At 46.1% G+C, this 22,957-nt stretch overlaps 1 protein-coding gene across 4 annotated transcripts in view; it reads left to right on the plus strand.

Moving 5' to 3' along the window:
- The window catches only part of LOC143815003 (nectin 1a-like), a 93,259-nt gene that overhangs the window by 55,255 nt on the left and 15,047 nt on the right, over positions 1-22,957 (plus strand). Inside the window, exon 7 of one of the 4 annotated variants that reach the window (XM_077293774.1) lies at positions 19,740-19,784. The exons of the other annotated variants lie outside the window; for them this stretch is intronic. Within the exon in view, the coding sequence (XP_077149889.1) occupies positions 19,740-19,784 (45 nt within the window). The remainder of the gene's footprint in view (positions 1-19,739; positions 19,785-22,957) is intronic. 4 annotated transcript variants of the gene reach the window in all.

Genomic DNA, 22,957 nt, shown 5'->3' on the forward strand with positions numbered 1-22,957 from the left:
ATTTGGGCTCTCTAATGCACCTTCAGTTTTTCAGTCCTTCATGCATGACATTTTCCGGAAGTATCTGGATAAATTTTTGATTGTTTATCTGGATGATATTCTGTTTTTTTCTGATGATTGGGACTCGCATGTGGAGCAGGTCAGGATGGTTTTTGAGATTTTGCGTGAAAATTCTTTGTTTGTAAAAGGCTCAAAGTGTCTCTTTGGTGTACAGAAGGTTCCCTTTTTGGGGTTCATTTTTTCCCCTTCTGCTGTGGAGATGGATCCAGTCAAGGTCCGAGCTATTCATGATTGGACTCAACCCTCGTCAGTTAAGAGTCTTCAGAAGTTCTTGGGTTTTGCTAACTTCTACCGTCGTTTTATCGCAAATTTCTCTAGCGTTGTTAAACCGCTGACGGATATGACCAAGAAAGGCTCTGATGTAGCTAACTGGGCTCCTGCTGCCGTGGAGGCTTTCCAGGAGTTGAAACGCCGGTTTACTTCGGCGCCTGTTTTGTGCCAGCCTGACGTCTCACTTCCCTTTCAGGTTGAGGTGGATGCTTCGGAGATTGGGGCAGGGGCCGTTTTGTCGCAGAGAGGCCCTGGTTGCTCTACTATGAGACCTTGTGCCTTCTTCTCTAGGAAGTTTTCACCGGCAGAGCGAAATTATGATGTGGGCAATCGGGAGTTGTTGGCCATGAAGTGGGCATTTGAGGAGTGGCGTCATTGGCTCGAGGGTGCGAAGCATCGTGTGGTGGTCTTGACTGATCACAAAAATCTGATGTATCTCGAGTCTGCTAAACGCCTGAATCCTAGACAGGCCCGCTGGTCATTGTTTTTCTCCCGTTTTGACTTTGTGGTCTCGTATTTACCAGGTTCTAAGAATGTGAAGGCGGATGCTCTGTCTAGGAGCTTTGTGCCTGATGCTCCTGGAGTCGCTGAACCTGTGGGTATTCTTAAGGAAGGAGTTATCTTGTCTGCTATTTCTCCAGATCTGCGACGTGTGTTGCAGAGATTTCAGGCTGGTAGGCCTGACTCTTGTCCACCTGACAGATTGTTTGTGCCTGCTAAATGGACCAGCAGAGTCATTTCTGAGGTTCATTCCTCAGTGTTGGCAGGGCACCCGGGAATTTTTGGCACCAGAGATCTGGTGGCCAGGTCCTTTTGGTGGCCTTCCTTGTCAAGGGATGTGCGGTCATTTGTGCAGTCCTGTGGTACTTGTGCTCGAGCTAAGCCTTGCTGTTCTCGTGCCAGCGGGTTGCTCTTGCCCTTGCCTGTCCCGAAGAGACCTTGGACACACATCTCTATGCATTTCATTTCGGATCTTCCGGTGTCTCAGGGCATGTCTGTCATCTGGGTGATATGTGATCGTTTCTCCAAGATGGTCCATCTGGTTCCTTTGCCTAAGCTGCCTTCCTCTTCTGATCTGGTTCCTGTGTTCTTCCAGAACGTGGTTCGTTTGCACGGCATTCCTGAGAATATTGTGTCGGACAGAGGATCCCAGTTTGTTTCCAGGTTCTGGCGATCCTTTTGTGGTAGGATGGGCATTGATTTGTCGTTTTCGTCCGCTTTCCATCCCCAGACTAACGGACAAACGGAGCGAACTAATCAGACTCTGGAGGCTTATTTGAGGTGTTTTGTCTCTTCTGATCAGGATGATTGGGTGACCTTCTTGCCGTTGGCTGAGTTTGCCCTTAATAATCGGGCTAGTTCCGCCACCTTGGTTTCGCCATTTTTCTGCAACTCTGGTTTCCTTCCTCGTTTTTCCTTGGGACATGTGGAGCCTTCTGACTGTCCTGGGGTGGATTCCGTGGTAGATAGGTTGCAGCGGATCTGGAGTCATGTGGTGGACAACTTGAAGTTGTCACAGGAGAAGGCTCAGCGTTTTGCCAACCGCCGCCGCGGTGTGGGTCCCCGACTTCGCGTTGGGGATTTGGTATGGCTGTCTTCTCGATTTGTTCCTATGAAGGTCTCCTCTCCCAAATTTAAGCCTCGCTTCATTGGTCCTTACAAGATATTGGAAATCATTAATCCTGTATCCTTTCGCCTGGATCTTCCGGTGTCGTTTGCCATTCACAACGTATTTCATAGGTCCTTGTTGCGGCGGTACGTTGTGCCTGTGGTTCCTTCTGCTGAGCCTCCTGCTCCGGTGTTGGTTGAGGGCGAGTTGGAGTACGTGGTGGAGAAGATCTTAGATTCTCGTCTCTCCAGGCGGAGGCTTCAGTACCTGGTCAAGTGGAAGGGCTATGGTCAGGAGGATAATTCCTGGGTGGTCGCCTCTGATGTGCATGCGGCCGATTTAGTTCGTGCCTTTCACGCCGCTCATCCTGATCGCCCTGGTGGTCTTGGTGAGGGTTCGGTGACCCCTCACTAAGGGGGGGGTACTGTTGTGAATTTTCCTTTTGGCTCCCTCTAGTGGCTACTAGTGATTTGACTCTGGGTATGTCATTCATCCCTTGTATGCTCACCTGGGTCGTTAGGTCAGGGTGTTGCTATATAAGCTCCCTGGACCTTCAGTTCAATGCCTGGCAACGTTGATATCAGAGCTAATCTGTAGTGCTCTTGTCTACTGATCCTGGCTCCTGCTTGATTAAGCTAAGTCTGCTTTCTTGCTTTTTGCTATTTGTTTTTGTTTGCATTTTTGTCCAGCTTGTACATAATCTGTATCCTATCCTTGCTGGAAGCTCTAGGGAGGCTGGAGTTCTCCCCCCGGGCCGTTAGACGGTTTGGGGGTTCTTGAATCCCCAGTGTGGATTTTTGATAGGGTTTTTGTTGACCATATAAGTTATCTTACTACATTCTGCTATTAGTAAGTGGGCCTCTCTTTGCTAAACCTAGTTCATCTCTGTGTTTGTCATTTCCTCTTACCTCACCGTTATTATTTGTGGGGGGCTTGTATCCAACTTTTGGGGTCCTTTCTCTGGAGGCAAGAGAGGTCTTTGTTTTCTTCTTCTAGGGGTAGTTAGCTCTCCGGCTGGCGCGAGACATCTAGCGACCAACGTAGGCATGTTCCCCGGCTACTTCTAGTGTTGGCGTTAGGAGTAGATATATGGTCAACCCAGTTACCACTGCCCTATGAGCTGGATTTTTGTACTTCGCAGACTTGCTGATATCTCTGAGACCCTCGCCATTGGGGTCATAACACTGTGCTATATGCTACGTGGGCTGTGTTATATACTACGTGGCCTGTGCTATATACAATGTGACCTGTGCTATATACTACGTGGCTGTGCTATATGCTACGTGGCCTGTGCTATATGCTACGTGGCCTGTGCTATATACTACGTGGCCTGTGCTATATGCTACTGGGCTGTGGTATATTTCTCTGCTGCATCTGTGCATCATGAATCGTGGTATGTGTTAAAGAGGGGGGCCCACTGAAACTCTTTCGCCCAGGGTCCTCAAAAACCTGGAGCCGGCCCTGGCTTCAGTGATTGGTCACGCCCGGCCGGCCGCGAACAATCAGCGACAGGCGCAGTCCGGCTGCGAAGTGACGCGGAATTTGAACCACGCTTCGCTAATTGGTCACGGCCGGCCAAATCCTGTGTATAAATTGCATTATTCTGAAAACTTCATAAATAAACTATATACATATTCTAGAATACCTGATGCGTTAGAATCGGGCCACCATCTAGTAACAAATAGAGGTTTACACTCGGGTACCTCATAGGTGACATCTTCAATGACCAGAGTCGTTCTCATCCCTTTTGTCTTCACAAAGTACAGACGCCATGATGAGATTTCATGTCTCTGGGGGCTTCCATCTTCAGCAGCATTTCCTGACACGGTGCTCTTATTAAAATAAAAGTATCTCCAGTGCTGTACCCCGGAATAAATAATTGCCCTTCAGTTTGCTTCCTCACAAAATATTCCCCCCACACTGCCCATCTACATAGTATAACCATCCCCACAATGTCCCCCACACTGCCCCTCTCCATACTGTCCCCCACACAGTCTAAGCCTCTCCATAATAACCTCCCCATAATGCCCCATTCCATAATGTACCCCCCATATTAATCCTGTCCAAAATATTTCCCCAAACTGCCCCTTTCCATAATAAACCTCCAGACTGCTGTCTTCTTCATAAAGTCCACCCACTCCACTACCCCTCGCTATATGGTGATATCTTTCACAATCCCCCCATAAAGTTCCTTGTCAGTGACGCAGACAACCCCCAATCTAAAATTATGTGTAAACAAGTATAATCTTCAGCTCCTCAATAGAGCGCTTACTGTTGTGAATTTGGATTTTGGGCTCCCCCGGTGGCCACTGGTGGAATTGAACTTGTGTCATCATCTTTCCTGTTCACCTGTTCTCATCAGATCTGGGTGTCGCTATATAACCTGGCTTCTCTGTTAGTTGCTTGCCGGTCAACAATGTTATCAGAAGCCTCTCTGTGCTTGTTCCTGCTCCCAGACATCTACTAGATAAGTTGGACTTTCGTCCATGTTTGTTTTTGCTTTTTGGTTCCAGTTCACAGCTGCAGTTTCGTTACTGTGTCTGGAAAGCTCTTGTTGATCAGGAATTGCCACTCTGGTATTATGAGTTAATGCCAGAGTCCTAAAGTAATTTCTGGATGGTGTTTTGTTAGGGTTTTCTGCTGACCATGAAAGTGTTCTTTCTGTCTTCTGCTATCTAGAAAGCGGACCTCAAATTTGCTAAAACTATTTTCCTGCTGTGTTTGTTATTTCATCTAAAATCACCGCCAATATATGTGGGGGGCCTCTGTCTCCTTTTTGGGCATTTCTCTAGAGGTGAGCCAGGTCTTATATTTCCCTCTGCTAGCATTATTTAGTTCTCCGGCCGGCGCTGGGCATATAGGGATAAAAAGTAGGACATGCTACCTGGCTACTTCTAGTTGTGCGGTAGGTTTAGTTCATGGTCAGTACAGTTCCCATCTTCCAAGAGCTTGTTCCTATATAGGCTTATGCTATGTTCTCTAGCCATGGAGATCATGACAGTTTGACCGGCCCACTAAAGGGTTAATTCCTTGGCTGAGAAAGGAGTGAAATAAGAAGTCTGCTGAGAGTTTTTTTTTTTTTTTTTTTTTTTGTGCTCTTAATTGGATCATTTGCTAGTCTGTCTATGCTGCAGTCTTTCTTTTTTTTCTCTCTCCTTCTAATCTTTGAATGGCTCTGTGTTCACCTGTTTATTATGGATCTTCAGAGTGTAACTGCAGGTTTGAATAATCTCACCACGAAAGTACAAAATTTGCAAGATTTTGTTGTTCATGCTCCGGTATCTGAACCGAGAATTCCTCTGCCGGAATTTTTCTCGGGGAATAGATCTGGTTTTCAGAATTTTAGAAATAATTGCAAGTTATTTTTGTCCCTGAAATCTCGTTCTGCCGGGGACCCTGCACAGCAGGTTCGGATTGTGATTTCTCTGCTCCGTGGCGACCCTCAAGACTGGGCTTTTTCATTGGCACCAGGGGATCCTGCGTTGCGCAATGTAGATGCGTTTTTTCTGGCCTTGGGGTTGCTTTATGACGAACCTCATTTGGAACTTCAGGCAGAAAAAACTTTGATGTCCCTATCTCAGGGGCAAGATGAAGCTGAAATTTACTGCCAGAGATTCCGTAAATGGTCTGTGCTTACTCAGTGGAATGAGTGTGCCTTGGCGGCTACTTTCAGAGAGGGTCTCTCTGATGCCATTAAGGATGTTATGGTGGGGTTCCCTGTGCCTGCGGGTCTGAATGAGTCCATGACAATGGCTATTCAGATCGATAGGCGTCTGCGGGAGCGCAAACCAGTGCACCATCTGGCGGTGTCCACTGAGAAGACGCCAGAAAGTATGCAGTGTGATAGAATTCTGTCCAGAAGCGAGCGGCAGAATTTTAGACGGAAAAATGGGTTGTGTTTCTATTGTGGGGATTCTACTCATGTTATATCAGCATGCTCTAAGCGTACTAAAAAGCTTGATAAGTCTGTTTCCATTGGCACTTTACAGTCTAAGTTTATTTTGTCTGTGACCCTGATTTGCTCTTTGTCATCTATTACCACGGACGCCTATATCGACTCTGGCGCCGCTTTGAGTCTTATGGATTGGTCCTTTGCCAATCGTTGTGGGTATGATTTAGAGCCTTTGGAGACTCTTATTCCTCTGAAGGGGATTGACTCCACCCCATTGGCTAATAATAAACCACAATACTGGACACAAGTAACTATGCGTATTAATCCGGATCACCAGGAGATTATTCGTTTTCTGGTGCTGTATAATCTACATGATGATTTGGTGCTAGGATTGCCATGGCTGCAGTCTCACAACCCAGTCCTTGACTGGAGAGCTATGTCTGTGTTGAGCTGGGGATGTAAGGGGACTCATGGGGACGTACCTTTGGTGTCCATTTCATCATCTATTCCCTCTGAAATCCCTGAGTTCCTGTCTGATTATCGTGACGTCTTTGAAGAACCCAAGCTGGGTTCACTACCTCCGCACCGTGAGTGCGATTGTGCTATAGATTTAATTCCGGGTAGTAAATACCCAAAGGGTCGTTTATTTAATCTGTCTGTGCCTGAACATGCTGCTATGCGAGAATATATAAAGGAGTCCTTGGAAAAGGGACATATTCGTCCATCGTCATCTCCCTTAGGAGCCGGCTTTTTCTTTGTGTCAAAGAAAGACGGCTCTTTGAGACCATGTATTGATTATCGGCTTTTGAATAAAATCACGGTTAAATATCAATACCCATTGCCGTTGCTGACTGATTTGTTTGCTCGCATAAAGGGGGCCAAGTGGTTCTCTAAGATTGATCTCCGTGGGGCGTATAATTTGGTGCGGATCAGGCAGGGGGATGAGTGGAAAACCGCATTTAATACGCCCGAGGGCCACTTTGAGTATTTGGTGATGCCTTTTGGTCTTTCTAATGCCCCTTCAGTCTTCCAGTCCTTTATGCATGATATTTTCCGCGATTTTTTGGATAAATTTATGATAGTGTATCTGGATGATATTCTGATTTTTTCGGATGACTGGGACTCTCATGTCCAGCAAGTCAAGAGGGTTTTTCAGGTTTTGCGGTCTAATTCTCTGTGTGTCAAGGGTTCTAAGTGCGTTTTTGGGGTTCAGAGAATTTCCTTTTTGGGATATATTTTTTCTCCCTCTTCCATTGAGATGGATCCTGTCAAGGTTCAAGCTATTTGTGATTGGACGCAGCCCTCTTCTCTTAAAAGTCTTCAGAAATTTTTGGGCTTTGCCAACTTTTATCGTCGATTTATTGCTGGTTTTTCGGATGTCGTTAAGCCATTGACCGATTTGACTAGACAGGGTGCTGATGTTGCTAATTGGTCCCCTGATGCTGTGGAGGCTTTTCAGGAGCTTAAGCGCCGTTTTTCTTCTGCCCCTGTGTTGCGTCAGCCTGATGTGGCTCTTCCTTTTCAGGTTGAGGTCGACGCTTCTGAGATCGGAGCTGGGGCAGTGTTGTCGCAGAAAAGTTCTGACTGCTCCGTGATGAGGCCTTGTGCCTTCTTTTCCCGTAAATTTTCGCCCGCTGAGCGGAATTATGATGTTGGGAATCGGGAGCTTTTGGCCATGAAGTGGGCGTTTGAGGAGTGGCGCCATTGGCTTGAGGGGTCCAGACATCAGGTGGTGGTATTGACTGACCACAAAAATTTGATTTATCTTGAGACCGCCAGGCGCCTGAATCCTAGACAGGCGCGCTGGTCATTATTTTTTTCTCGGTTTAATTTTGTGGTGTCATACCTACCGGGTTCTAAGAATGTTAAGGCGGATGCCCTTTCTAGGAGTTTTGAGCCTGATTCACCCGGCAACTCTGAGCCCACAGGTATCCTTAAGGATGGAGTTATTTTGTCAGCCGTTTCTCCAGACCTGCGGCGGGCCTTGCAGGAGTTTCAGGCGGATAGACCGGATCGTTGTCCGCCTGATAGGCTGTTTGTTCCTGATGATTGGACCAGTAGAGTCATCTCTGAGGTGCATTCTTCTGCATTGGCAGGTCATCCTGGAATTTTCGGTACCAGGGATTTGGTGGCAAGATCCTTCTGGTGGCCTTCCCTGTCACGAGATGTGCGAGGCTTTGTGCAGTCTTGTGACGTTTGTGCTCGGGCCAAGCCTTGTTGTTCTCGGGCTAGTGGATTATTGTTGCCCTTGCCTATTCCTAAGAGGCCTTGGACGCACATCTCGATGGATTTTATTTCAGATCTGCCTGTTTCCCAGAAAATGTCTGTCATCTGGGTGGTGTGTGACCGTTTTTCTAAGATGGTCCATTTGGTTCCCCTGCCCAAATTGCCTTCTTCTTCCGAGTTGGTTCCCCTGTTTTTTCAAAATGTTGTTCGTTTGCATGGTATTCCTGAGAATATCGTTTCTGACAGAGGAACCCAATTTGTGTCTAGATTTTGGCGGGCATTCTGTGCTAGGATGGGCATAGATTTGTCTTTTTCGTCTGCTTTTCACCCTCAGACTAATGGCCAGACCGAGCGGACTAATCAGACCCTGGAGACATATCTGAGGTGTTTTGTGTCTGCTGACCAGGATGATTGGGTTGCTTTTTTGCCATTGGCGGAGTTCGCCCTCAATAATCGGGCCAGCTCTGCCACCTTGGTGTCCCCGTTTTTTTGTAATTCGGGGTTCCATCCTCGATTTTCCTCCGGTCAGGTGGAGTCCTCGGATTGTCCTGGAGTGGATGCGGTGGTGGAGAGATTGCATCATATTTGGGGGCAGGTGATGGACAATTTGAAGTTGTCCCAGGAGAAGACTCAGCTTTTTGCCAACCGTTACCGTCGTGTTGGTCCTCGGCTTTGTGTTGGAGATTTGGTGTGGTTGTCTTCTCGTTTTGTCCCTATGAGGGTCTCTTCTCCTAAGTTTAAGCCTCGGTTCATCGGTCCGTATAAAATATTGGAGATTCTTAACCCTGTTTCCTTCCGTTTAGACCTCCCTGCATCCTTTTCCATTCATAATGTTTTTCATCGGTCGTTATTGCGCAGGTATGAGGTACCTGTTGTGCCTTCCGTTGAGCCTCCTGCTCCGGTGTTGGTTGAGGGTGAGTTGGAGTACGTTGTGGAGAAAATCCTAGACTCCTGTGTTTCCAGACGGAGACTCCAGTATCTGGTCAAGTGGAAGGGATACGGCCAGGAGGATAATTCTTGGGTCACTGCATCTGATGTTCATGCCTCCGATCTGGTTCGTGCCTTTCATAGGGCCCATCCTGATCGCCCTGGTGGTTCTGGTGAGGGTTCGGTGCCCCCTCCTTGAGGGGGGGGTACTGTTGTGAATTTGGATTTTGGGCTCCCCCGGTGGCCACTGGTGGAATTGAACTTGTGTCATCATCTTTCCTGTTCACCTGTTCTCATCAGATCTGGGTGTCGCTATATAACCTGGCTTCTCTGTTAGTTGCTTGCCGGTCAACAATGTTATCAGAAGCCTCTCTGTGCTTGTTCCTGCTCCCAGACATCTACTAGATAAGTTGGACTTTCGTCCATGTTTGTTTTTGCTTTTTGGTTCCAGTTCACAGCTGCAGTTTCGTTACTGTGTCTGGAAAGCTCTTGTTGATCAGGAATTGCCACTCTGGTATTATGAGTTAATGCCAGAGTCCTAAAGTAATTTCTGGATGGTGTTTTGTTAGGGTTTTCTGCTGACCATGAAAGTGTTCTTTCTGTCTTCTGCTATCTAGAAAGCGGACCTCAAATTTGCTAAAACTATTTTCCTGCTGTGTTTGTTATTTCATCTAAAATCACCGCCAATATATGTGGGGGGCCTCTGTCTCCTTTTTGGGCATTTCTCTAGAGGTGAGCCAGGTCTTATATTTCCCTCTGCTAGCATTATTTAGTTCTCCGGCCGGCGCTGGGCATATAGGGATAAAAAGTAGGACATGCTACCTGGCTACTTCTAGTTGTGCGGTAGGTTTAGTTCATGGTCAGTACAGTTCCCATCTTCCAAGAGCTTGTTCCTATATAGGCTTATGCTATGTTCTCTAGCCATGGAGATCATGACAGCTTACCAAGGTCCGATATCACTGCTGCCTGTGCGGCGACAAGAGAAATGAAGTATTACACTGCGGACATTCTCATCAATGTACTACCTGTGTTAAGGTATATAAGACAGGAGAGGTGCTCTAGAGCAACTGACGCACTTTATAACTGCTCTTCTCTCTCTTTACCTTAGAATTTAGTATTTGAAAATGGGCTTTGTATTTGTTTTATTTAATATAAGTATTTTTATTTTATTTTATGTGACATCCCCTGTTGTGAATGGTGGATCCTGTGTTATCTACTGTATATATAGAGGTGTTATCAGTCATTGTACAGGAGGAGGAGGTGAGCTGTGACATCACCTATTGTGAATGGTGGATCCTGTGTTATCTACTGTATATAGAGGTGTTATCAGTCATTGTACAGGAGGAGGAGGTAAGCTGTGACATCACCTATTGTGAATGGTGGATCCTGTGTTATCTACTGTATATAGAGGTGTTATCAGTCATTGAACAGGAGGAGGAGGAGGAGGAGGTGAGCTGTGACATCACCTATTGTGAATGGTGGGTGTTATGATGACCTGGTGGTTAGAAGCACCCGGAATGACCTGATGAGCAAACTAGTAATACAGGACAAGCTCTGGCAAGTGGGAGCTCTGCTGACCGCAACCACTAATCCTATCACAACACACTAGAAATAGCCGTGGAGCGTACCTGACTCTGCCTAGATGCCTCTTCACAGCCTAAGAGCTAACTACCCCTAAAGATAGAAAATAAAGCCTAACTTGCCTCAGAGAAATTCCCCAAAGAAATAGGCAGCCCCCGACACATATTGACTGTGAGTTAAGATGGAAGTCACAAACACAGGAATGAAACAGGTTTCAGCAAAGGAGGCCAGACTTAACTAAACAGACTGAGGATAGAAAAGGTATCTTTGCGGTCAGCACAAAAATCTACAAAAAACCACACAGTGTGCAAAAGAGACCCCCGCACCGACTCACAGTGCGGAGGTGCCACTCTGCATCCCAGAGCTTCCAGCTAGCAAGACAAAATCATGATAGCAAGCTGGAAAAGAAAACAGTGGTGAACAAATAAGCTAGCAGGGACTTAGCTTTTGCTGGAGTAGACAGGTCATCTGAAAGATCCAAGAGAAAACTGAACCAGTACTAGGACATTGACAGCTGGCATCAAGTAACGATCTGAGTGGAGTTAAATAGAGCAGCCAGCCAGGACTAAACGAGATCAGCTGAAGAAGGAACCTCAGAACCAGCAGCTCCACTCACAGCCGCCAGAGGGAGTCCATGGACAGAACTCGCCGAAGTACCATTCCTGACCACAGGAGGGAGTTCGAGAACAGAATTCACAACAGTACCCCCCCTTGAGGAGGGGTCACCGAACCCTCACCAGAGCCCCCAGGCCGATCAGGACGAGCCAAATGAAAGGCACGAACCAGATCGGCAGCATGAACATCAGAGGCAACAACCCAGGAATTATCCTCCTGACCATAACCTTTCCACTTGACCAGGTACTGAAGTTTCCGTCTCGAAATACGAGAATCCAAAATCTTCTCCACCACATACTCCAACTCCCCCTCAACCAACACCGGGGCAGGAGGGTCAACGGAGGGAACCATAGGAGCCACATATCTCCGCAATAACGACCTATGGAACACATTATGGATGGCGAAAGAAGCTGGAAGGTCCAAACAAAATGACACAGGATTAAGAATTTCAGAAATCTTATAAGGACCAATGAAACGAGGCTTAAACTTAGGAGACGAAACCTTCATAGGAACATAACGAGACGACAACCAAACCAAATCCCCAACACGAAGTCGGGGACCAACACAGCGACGGCGGTTAGCGAAACGTTGAGCCTTCTCCTGGGACAATGTCAAATTGTCCACCACGTGAGTCCAAATTTGCTGCAACCTGTCCACTACAGAATCCACACCAGGACAATCCGAAGACTCAACCTGCCCGGAAGAAAAACGAGGATGGAAAGCAGAATTACAGAAAAAAGGCGAAACCAAAGTGGCCGAGCTGGCCCGATTATTAAGGGCGAACTCAGCCAAAGGCAAGAAGGACACCCAATCATCCTGATCAGCAGAAACAAAGCATCTCAGATATGTTTCCAAAGTCTGATTGGTTCGTTCGATTTGGCCATTTGTCTGAGGATGGAAAGCTGAAGAAAAAGACAAATCAATGCCCATCTTAGCACAAAAGGACCGCCAAAACCTTGAAACAAACTGGGAACCTCTGTCCGAGACGATGTTCTCCGGAATGCCATGCAAACGAACCACGTGCTGGAAAAACAATGGAACCAAATCAGAGGAAGAAGGCAATTTAGGCAAAGGTACCAAATGGACCATCTTAGAGAAGCGATCACAAACCACCCAGATAACCGACATCCTTTGAGAGACAGGGAGGTCTGAAATAAAATCCATGGAAATATGCGTCCAGGGCCTTTTCGGGACCGGCAAGGGCAAAAGCAACCCACTGGCACGAGAACAGCAGGGCTTAGCCCGAGCACAAGTCCCACAAGACTGCACAAAAGAACGCACATCCCGGGACAAGGAAGGCCACCAAAAGGATCTAGCCACCAAATCTCTGGTACCAAAGATTCCAGGATGACCAGCCAACACCGAACAATGAACCTCAGAGATAACTCTACTAGTCCATCTATCAGGGACAAACAGTTTCTCCGCTGGGCAACGGTCAGGTCTATCAGCCTGAAACTCCTGCAGCACCCGCCGCAAATCAGGGGAGATGGCAGACAAAATTACCCCCTCTTTGAGAATACCAGCCGGCTCAGGAACTCCCGGAGAATCAGGCACAAAACTCCTTGAAAGGGCATCCGCCTTCACATTCTTAGAACGCGGAAGGTACGAAACCACAAAATCGAAGCGGGAGAAAAACAGCGACCATCGAGCCTGTCTAGGATTCAACCGATTGGCAGACTCGAGATAAGTCAGATTCTTGTGATCCGTCAAGACCACCACACGATGCTTGGCTCCTTCAAGCCAATGTCGCCACTCCTCGAATGCCCACTTCATAGCCAACAACTCTCGATTGCCCACATCATAATTGCGCTCAGCAGGCGAAAACTTTCTAGAAAAGAAAGCACATGGTTTCATCACCGAGCCATCAGAACTTCTTTGAGACAAGACAGCCCCTGCTCCAATCTCAGAAGCATCCACCTCGACCTGAAACGGGAGCGAAACATCTGGCTGACACAACACAGGAGCAGAAGAAAAACGACGCTTCAACTCCTGAAAAGCCTCAACGGCCGCAGAGGACCAATTGACCACATCCGCACCTTTCTTGGTCAAATCAGTCAATGGTTTAACAACATTAGAAAAATTAGCGATAAAGCGACGGTAAAAATTAGCAAAACCCAGGAATTTCTGAAGGCTCTTCACAGAAGTAGGCTGAGTCCAATCATAAATGGCCTGAACTTTAACAGGGTCCATCTCGATAGTAGAAGGGGAAAAAATGAAGCCCAAAAATGAAACCTTCTGAACTCCAAAGAGACATTTAGACCCCTTCACAAACAAGGAATTAGCACGAAGGACCTGGAACACCATTCTGACCTGCCTCACATGAGACTCCCAATCGTCCGAAAAGACCAAAATATCATCCAAATATACAATCATGAATCTATCCAGGTACTTTCGGAAGATGTCATGCATAAAGGACTGAAACACAGATGGAGCATGACTTTTGGATATGGGATGGACCCCACTCCTTCTTAAAACCACCATAACTACTGTAAACCTAGGTACTAAAATAAATACACAAAACACATTATTTTGGTTGTCAAAATGGCCACAGCTTTTATTCAAATCACAGGATTAAATAATCACAGTAGGAGTCAGGTGAAGTGCTAGTACATTGGGATTCACAAGTACTGCGATATCCCCATCTGTCTGACATACAGCACCAGGACAGACAGCCATAAAGGGGCGGCACGCACTGGCTTGCCATTCAAGCAGAGCCAGTAAACTTTCAGGGCACCAATGACCCTATTATCCTCACTCCTGTGCTTAACCACTGTGCCCGCCCCTGATTGATGTTACCATTACAACGTCCTTGAGGCTGGCCACCAAAGCCGAGCCTGCTCACCACCATGAGGTTTTACATCCTCTATTAGTTAAAATGAGTCCACCTTAACTTGTCTGCAACTTCCACCTGACTCCTAAACCACAAAGCCGTGACGGGTTAAATATTCCAAGTCTCATTTGACACCTTTTTTTTTTTTTTTAATAAATAATTAAATCATTTTTGTAAACTTAAAAACTAGAAGTCCCTGCAAAAGCATTAATGGGACTAAACTTGGCAAACCCCCGACTCACAAAGAGTCATCCTACAGCGCTCAGGAGAGGAAAAAACCCCTGTGGAGGAAACCTCCAGGGAACCATGGCTGAAGGATTGCCCTTCCCTTGGGCTTAGAAGGTTACCACAAATAATAACTCTTTATAGCCAATATACAATTGAACATGGTACAAGATATACAATGACAAATTCAAAAATACAATGAAAAATTTATCATTATACAAGCAATAATTAAAAAGTTTAAGGACAAAGATTATAAACAGGGCGGGAGGGCGGGTAATGTTTCCTCCTGTCCATCCTGTGAGAGAGAGAGGGAGAGCCAGAGTTGCCTCCCCTATATAAGCCCCACCCTCCTCACAGTAATACACCAGGCACAAACATCTAAACTTCCTCTTAAAGCAACAACACTCTTGTTTAAAATCTACACCGCAATACAAACAAAAGCTGCAGGAGTTCTTGGTCCACCCATCCCCAAGTCATGTCCACCTCCATCTAGTCTCCGGTGGTTTCTTTAGAAAGCCCGAATGGCATCACCAGGTACTCAAAATGGCCCTCGGGCGTATTAAATGCTGTTTTCCATTCATCGCCCTGTTTAATACGCACAAGATTATACGCCCCTCGAAGATCTATCTTGGTGAACCAACTAGCCCCCTTAATCCGAGCAAACAAATCAGACAGTAGCGGCAAAGGGTACTGAAATTTGACGGTGATTTTATTGAGAAGGCGGTAATCTATACAAGGTCTCAGAGAACCATCCTTGGCCACAAAAAAGAATGTATATAGAGGTGTTATCAGTCATTGTACAGGAGGAGGTGAGCTGTGACATCACCTATTGTGAATGGTGGATCCTGCGTTATCTACTGTATATAGAGGTGTTATCAGTCATTGTACAGGAGGAGGAGGTGAGCTGTGACATCACCTATTGTGAATGGTGGATCCTGTGTTATCTACTGTATATAGAGGTGTTATCAGTCATTGTACAGGAGGAGGTGAGCTGTGACATCACCTATTGTGAATGGTGGATCCTGTGTTATCTACTGTATATAGAGTGTTATGACCCCAATGGCGAGGGTCTCAGAGGAACGTGGAAGTCTGCAGAATACAAAAATCCAGCTCATAGGGCAGTGGTAACTGGGTTGACCATATATCTACTCCTAACGCCAACACTAGAAGTAGCCGGGGATCATTCCTACGTTGATTCTAGATGACACGCGCCAGCCGGAGAATCTAGCTACCCCTAGTAGAGGAAAACAAAGACCTTTCTTGCCTCCAGAGAAGGGGACCCCAAAGCTGGATAGAAGCCCCCCACAAATAATGACGGTGAGGTAAGAGGAAATGACAAACACAGAAATGAACCAGGTTTAGCACAGAGAGGCCCGCTTACTGATAGCAGAATAAAGAAAGGTAACTTATATGGTCAACAAAAACCCTATCAAAATCCACACTGGAAATTCAAGAACCCCCGAACCGTCTAACGGTCCGGGGGGAGAACACCAGCCCCCCTAGAGCTTCCAGCAAAGGTCAGGATATAGATTTGGAACAAGCTGGACAAAAATACAAAATCAAAACAAATAGCAAAAAGCAAAAGGCAGACTTAGCTGATATAACTGGAACCAGGATCAGTAGACAAGAGCACAGAAGACTAGCTCTGATAACTACGTTGCCAGGCATTGAACTGAAGGTCCAGGGAGCTTATATAGCAACACCCCTAACTAACGACCCAGGTGCGGATAAAAGGAATGACAGAAAAACCAGAGTCAAAAAACTAGTAACCACTAGAGGGAGCAAAAAGCAAATTCACAACAATAGAGGTGTTATCAGTCATTGTACAGGAGGAGGAGGTGAGCTGTGACATCACCTATTGTGAATGGTGGATCTTGTGTTATCTACTGTATATAGAGGTGTTATCAGTCATTGTACAGGAGGAGGTGAGCTGTGACATCACCTATTGTGAATGGTGGATCCTGTGTTATCTACTGTATGTAGAGGTGTTATCAGTCATTGTACAGGAGGAGGTGAGCTGTGGCATCACCTATTGTGAATGGTGGGTCCTGTGTTATCTACTGTATATAGAGGTGTTATCAGTCATTGTACAGGAGGAGGAGGTGAGCTGTGACATCACCTATTGTGAATGGTGGATCCTGTGTTATCTACTGTATATAGAGGTGTTATCAGTCATTGTACAGGAGGAGGTGAGCTGTGGCATCACCTATTGTGAATGGTGGATCCTGTGTTATCTACTGTATATAGAGGTGTTATCAGTCATTGTACAGGAGGAGGTGAGCTGTGACATCACCTATTGTGAATGGTGGATCCTGCGTTATCTACTGTATATAGAGGTGTTATCAGTCATTGTACAGGAGGAGGAGGTGAGCTGTGACATCACCAATTGTGAATGGTGGATCCTGTGTTATCTATTGTATATAGAGGTGTTATCAGTCATTGTACAGGAGGAGGTGAGCTGTGACATCACCTATTGTGAATGGTGGATCCTGCGTTATCTACTGTATATAGAGGTGTTATCAGTCATTGTACAGGAGGAGGAGGTGAGCTGTGACATCACCTATTGTGAATGGTGGATCCTGTGTTATCTACTGTATATAGAGGTGTTATCAGTCATTGTACAGGAGGAGGTGAGCTGTGACATCACCTATTGTGAATGGTGGATCCTGTGTTATCTACTGTATGTAGAGGTGTTATCAGTCATTGTACAGGAGGAGGTGAGCTGTGGCATCACCTATTGTGAATGATGGATCCTGTGTTATCTACTGTATATAGAGGTGTTATCAGTCATTGTACAGGAGGAGGTAAGCTGTGACATCACCTATTGTGAATGGTGGATCCTGCGTTATCTACTGTATATAGAGGTGTTATCAGTCATTGTACAGGAGGAGGAGGTGAGCTGTGACATCAGCTATTGTGAATGGTGGATCCTGTGTTATCTACTGTATATAGAGATGTTATATCCTGTACATACCGTATTTTTCGGACCGTAAGACAAACCCCAAACATTCAGGAGGAAAATAGGGAAAAAATTAAATGTGTCAAATGGGGTCCGTCTTAGGCTGGTTTCACACTTGCGTTTTTGTCTGCAGCGTTTTTTGCACAAAAAACGCATGCGTTTTTTCCCCCTATATTTAACATTGTAAACGCATGCGTTTTTTTGCACATGCGTTTGTTTGCGTTTTCAAACGCATGCGTTTTTTGTCTGCATGCGTTCATTTTCAAAAATGCTACCTGCAGTATTTTCTTGCGCGTTTTTTTGCCGCGAAAAAACGCATGCGTTTTTTCGCGGTAAAAAAATGCATTGCTGTCTATGTAAACGCATGCGTTTTTAAGCACATGCGTTTGTTTGCGTTAAAAACGCATGCGTTTTTATAGAAAAAAAACAGAAAACACACTGAAAAACCACCCACCACCATCAAGGTGATAAAGGGATCCAAACCCTAACCCTAACTCTACCCCTAACCTCACCCCTAACCGTTTAATGAACATTTTCTGACAGTCATAGTGCCACGTATATAAGTGCCACGTGCCACGTATGTAAGTGCCACGTATGTAAGTGCCACGTGCCACGTATATAAGTGCCACGTGCCACGTATGTAAGTGCCACGTGCCACGTATGTAAGTGCCACGTGCCACGTATGTAAGTGCCACGTGCCACGTATGTAAGTGCCACGTGCCATGTATATAAGTGCCACGTGCCACGTATGTAAGTGCCACGTGCCACGTATGTAAGTGCCACGTGCCACGTATGTAAGTGCCACGTATATAAGTGCCACGTGCCACGTTTGTAAGTGCCACGTATGTAAGTGCCACGTATTTCAGTCACATTTAGGGTTAGGGGTAGGGTTAGGGTTTTCTTGTTTTTTTCTGGTGTTTTCTTGTTTTCTTGTGTTTTTCTATAAAAACGCATGCGTCTAAAAAACGCATGCGTTTTACCGCGTTTACATGCGTTTTTTCACACATGCGTTTTTTTTTAAAACGCATGCAGATAAAAACGCAAGTGTGAAAGCAGCCTTACAGTCCGAATTCAGCTTACCAGGGAAGGGCACAGGTGGAGGAGTGGTCACAGGGGTCGTTCGGTGGTCCAGGCTGGTGCGGTGGCCTTCAGGAAATCCCATCCCAAGCTGGTGCAGTGGCGGCGGCTCTGTGCTTGGGCAGGGGCTCTGTGCTGGGACAGGAGCTCTTTGCAGGGGCAGGGGCGCTATGCTGGGACAGCGGGCTGTGCTGGGGCTCTGTGCTGGGGCAGGGGGGCTGTGCCCTGGGGCAGGGGGCCTATGCTCCGGGGCAGGGAGGCTGGGCTCTGAGACAGCGGCTCTGTGCTCCGTGGGGGGCCCTGTCGGCATTTCGTCTAAGCCCCCCTACATCTGTTGCTGCCATTTTGGGGTGGCCTCCGGGAACATGGCCTACGGGAACATGGCCACCGGGCCTAGCTCTGTGGAGTAATCATGGCGGGCTGTGCTCCGGGGCAGTGGCAGCGGCTCTCTGTGCTCCGTGTGGGGCTCTGCTGGCATTCCATCAAAACCCAGAGGCCCCCGCACATCTATTGCTGCCATGTTGCGGTGGCCTCCAGGAACATTGCCTCCGGGAACATGGCTGCGCCGGAGCGGCGCATGCTCAGATTCAAATCTCGGCAACGAGATCTTGTCCTGAGATCTCGTCTCCCAAGATCTCGGGACGAGATCTGAATCTGAGCATGCACTGCCCCCAGCCCAGCGGCCATGTTCCCGGAGGCAAAGTTTCTGGAGGCCATGTTCCTGTAGGCCATGTTCCCAGAGGCCAGCGCAACATGGCAGCAACAGATGTGCTAGGGTCTCCGGGCTTTGTCAAAATGCCAGCGGAGCCCCCCACCGAGCACAGAGCCGCTGCCACTGCCCCGGAGCACAGCCCGCCACCACCACACCACAGAGCCTCGTCGCACCGCCGCAGCCGCAGGATTTGTAAGTATATTGCGACCATAAGACGCACCACCATTTTCCCCAAAAATTTGGGGGAGGGGGGAGGAGTGCTCCGAAGAATACGGTAAATTATGTCATCAGTCATTGTACAGGAAGAGGTGAGCTATGATATCAGTTATTGTGAATGGTGGGTACTGGTTTATCAATTATTGTACAGGAGGAGGAAGTGAGCTGTGACATCTCCCATTTTCAATTATAATATATATCATTCATAGCATATCAAGAATACTATCTATTATTTCACATATGCAGACTACTGACAATATTTAGATTAGAACGGAGCATCACAAAATGAACTGCTGATACCTACATGGTATATTTATTTTTTTCGACAATTTCAGAGCAGTTGTATATCTGTGCACAAACTGGTGGGAAATTAGAGCTCCCCAAAAGCCGCAGGTCTTCACACAGTTATTCTACACCCAAGGTCACATTATGAAAAAGACGACTCAAAAATATATTTTTACAAGTGTTTTTGTTTTTTTAATCTTGTATTGCCCATTGTTTGTTTTTGCTGTTAATCTCTTGATCACTTGGTATTTACAGGCGGCTGTTTACTATGGATCAATGTTCTGAAAAGAAACATGTAAGGTGAGATGATGATGATGATGATGATGATGATGATGATGATTTATTATTATTAATTATAATAACATGAGAAATGATTAACTTTTATGTTTTCACAAGTTACACAAAATTTATTTGTTACCCCCTCAAACTGGACTTGTATTAGTAGATTGCGTTCTGTTCCACTCAGGTATTGATAGCACAAATTTCCTGTTTCTAACCTGCTGAAAATCGCATGCAAACTGGTGTCATAATATTATCAGCAACAACTGCTGGTCCACCTGGGTTTATACTAGGCACTGGACCACCAGGGATTATAATGAACACTAGACTGCCAGGAATTTTTATAGATTCTTAAACCACAAGGAAATATAATGGATGGTAGACAACTAGGGATTATAATAAACACTAGACCATCAGGGATTATAATAGACACTGGACCACCAGGGATTATAATAGGAACTAGACTACCAGGGATTATAATAAACACTAGAACATCAGGGATTATAATAAACACTAAACAACAAGTAATTATAAGAGACACAAGACCACCAGGTATTATAATAAACCCTAAACTACAACAAATTATGATGGTCGCTGAGCTACATTGGATCAGGCTGCTAAATGACAATCCGGGATTAAACTTCAGAGATACCACTGATAACCATTTTTAATGATTAACCATCTTTTTCTTGGATACTAAATATGTAAGTAACCACATAATATCCAGACGCTAGCTTTAATATTCAGTACCAACAATTAGGGTGGCTTAACCTTTTGGCATTACTCCTTCACTTGCTTGGTCGCATTTATGAGATTATTCAGAGGGGAAGCCCTTTGCCAATACACTTAGTTCACTGGAAAGGTCCCACGGCCGGCATCTGCCAGCAGAAGGTTTTTTTTAGTATGTAGAGGTATTCATTATGTAAACTAGGGGGCAGGTCAGTGAGGGATCAGTGACCTGTCAGCAGTCTGCATTATGAATAACTAATCAGAGCACCACATGAAGACCCCCACAGGCCGCCCCTGAGTACGAGCATATCATTAACTAAAAACTGAAAATAGAGATTACACAACAACCACAAGACGGATTTCATCAGCAGGTATCACTGTAATCAGTATAACGGCGCGGACCCGACACTGTCTGTAGGTTACTGTGCACAATCCTGCTGACAGGTTCCCTTTAAGATGCAGTGACGACACTGGAAGTCAATATAAGAATAGCTATGTGCAAATCAACAGTACAGTCAATGGAACAGGTCTTCAAATCAAGCAACTTTTCACTTCCAATGAAGACATGGTTTGTACATAGTCTGGTCTTTTCTGTAGTAACATTTGGATGCGAAACCTGGACGATAAAGAAACAAGTCAAAAGAAGAATTAACACCTTCGAAATGTGGCGCTGGAGAAGAATGTTATCAATACCATGGATGTCAAGAAGAACAAGCAAATCAATTTTGGAATAAATCAAGCCAGGCATGTCACTGGAAGCAAGGATCACCAAGCTTCGACTTGCCTACTTTGGACATATCATACAAAGAGAGCAAACACTGGAGACAGACATTATGGTTGGAAGATTAAAAGGAACAAGGCGAAGAGGAAGACCAGCAACCTGATGGCTTGATACTATTAAGATAACAGCGGAGAAGACCCCGATGGACCTATCTGGGCTTGAACAAGATCGATCATCCTACAGAGCTGTCATCCATCAAGTCGCCATGGCTTGAGATCCATATACCAAAACCAATAATAAAACATACAAGGGAGAAATACTGCCACACCATGACTTGACCACATATTACAACCACATAGTGGCCAAATCGGACAACATGCATGGGAGGAATACTGCCATACTTCATGTTACCAACACATATCACATACAAGAGTCAATGTGGATAGAGCGTGTGAGCCATACATGAGCGAAGAGAGGGACTGATGTGCATGGAGCATGTGAGCCATACATGAGAGAGAGGAGAGGGACTGATGTGGATTCAGTGTGAACCATACATTTGAGAGGAGAGGGACTGATGTGGATAGAGCATGTGAGCCATAGATGAGAGAGGAAAAGGACTGATGTGGATGGAGCGTTTGAGCCGTACATGATAAAGGAGAGGGTCTAATGTGGATACAGCATGTGAGCCGTACATGAGAGATCAGAGAGACTGATGTGGATTCAGTGTGTGAACCGCACATGAGAGAGAAGAGGGACTAATGTGGATACAGCGTGTGATCCGTAGATGAGAGAGAAGGACTATTGTGACTGGAGCATGTGAGCCATAGATGAGAGAGGAGAGGGACTGATGTGGGTGGAGCATGTGAGCCGTACATGAGAGAGAAGGACTGATGTGGATACACCATGTGAGCCGTACATGAGAGAGGAGAGGGACTGATGTGGATACAGCATGTAAGCCGTAGATGAGAGAGAAGGACTAATGTGACTGGAGAAGGTGAGCCATAGATTAGAGAGGAGAGGGACTGATGTGGATGGAGCGTGTGAGCCGTACATGATAAAGGAGAGGGACTGTTGTGGGTGGAGCATGTGAGCCTTTACATGAGAGAGTAGGACTGATGTAGGTACAGCATGTGAGCCATACATGAGAGATCAGAGAGACTGATGTGAATGGAGCATGTGAGCCATACATGAGAAAAGAGAAGGACTGATGTGGATACAGCATGTGAGCCATAGATGAGAGAGGGATTGATGTGACTGGAGCATGTGAGCCGTAAATGAGAAAAGAGAAGGACTGATGTAGATGGAAGGTGTGAAAGGCTGATTATTCTGAAAGAAAAAAAATCAGCAGACATGAAGACCAAGGCAGTAAAAATAGAAGGAGAATTTTGCAAGTGTGTGGAAGTTCTGCTTGTAGGGGTCTGACATGTGGAAATAAGAGTGTGTTAAATCAGTTGAGTAAAAAGTTTAAAAAGGAACAGTCAATTCTGTAAGGGTAAGTGCACATGATCAGTAAACACTGCAGGGTGGACGCTGTGTACTTGTGCAGAGTCAAACACGCAGTTGTCCAGATGTTACAGCATAGTGGATGGGATTTCAAGACATCCCATGCCCGCTATGCGTGCAGCGGCACCTGCAGCTCACCCGCGGAGACGGACATGTGGCATGTCTCTACAGACCGCAGTATGTCAAGTCTATTGCGGAGATGCGAATCTCCGCAAGAGAAATGTCACCCATACTAACATAG

This window comes from Ranitomeya variabilis, chromosome 3 (assembly GCF_051348905.1).
Source record: "Ranitomeya variabilis isolate aRanVar5 chromosome 3, aRanVar5.hap1, whole genome shotgun sequence".
Lineage (NCBI taxonomy): Eukaryota > Metazoa > Chordata > Amphibia > Anura > Dendrobatidae > Ranitomeya > Ranitomeya variabilis.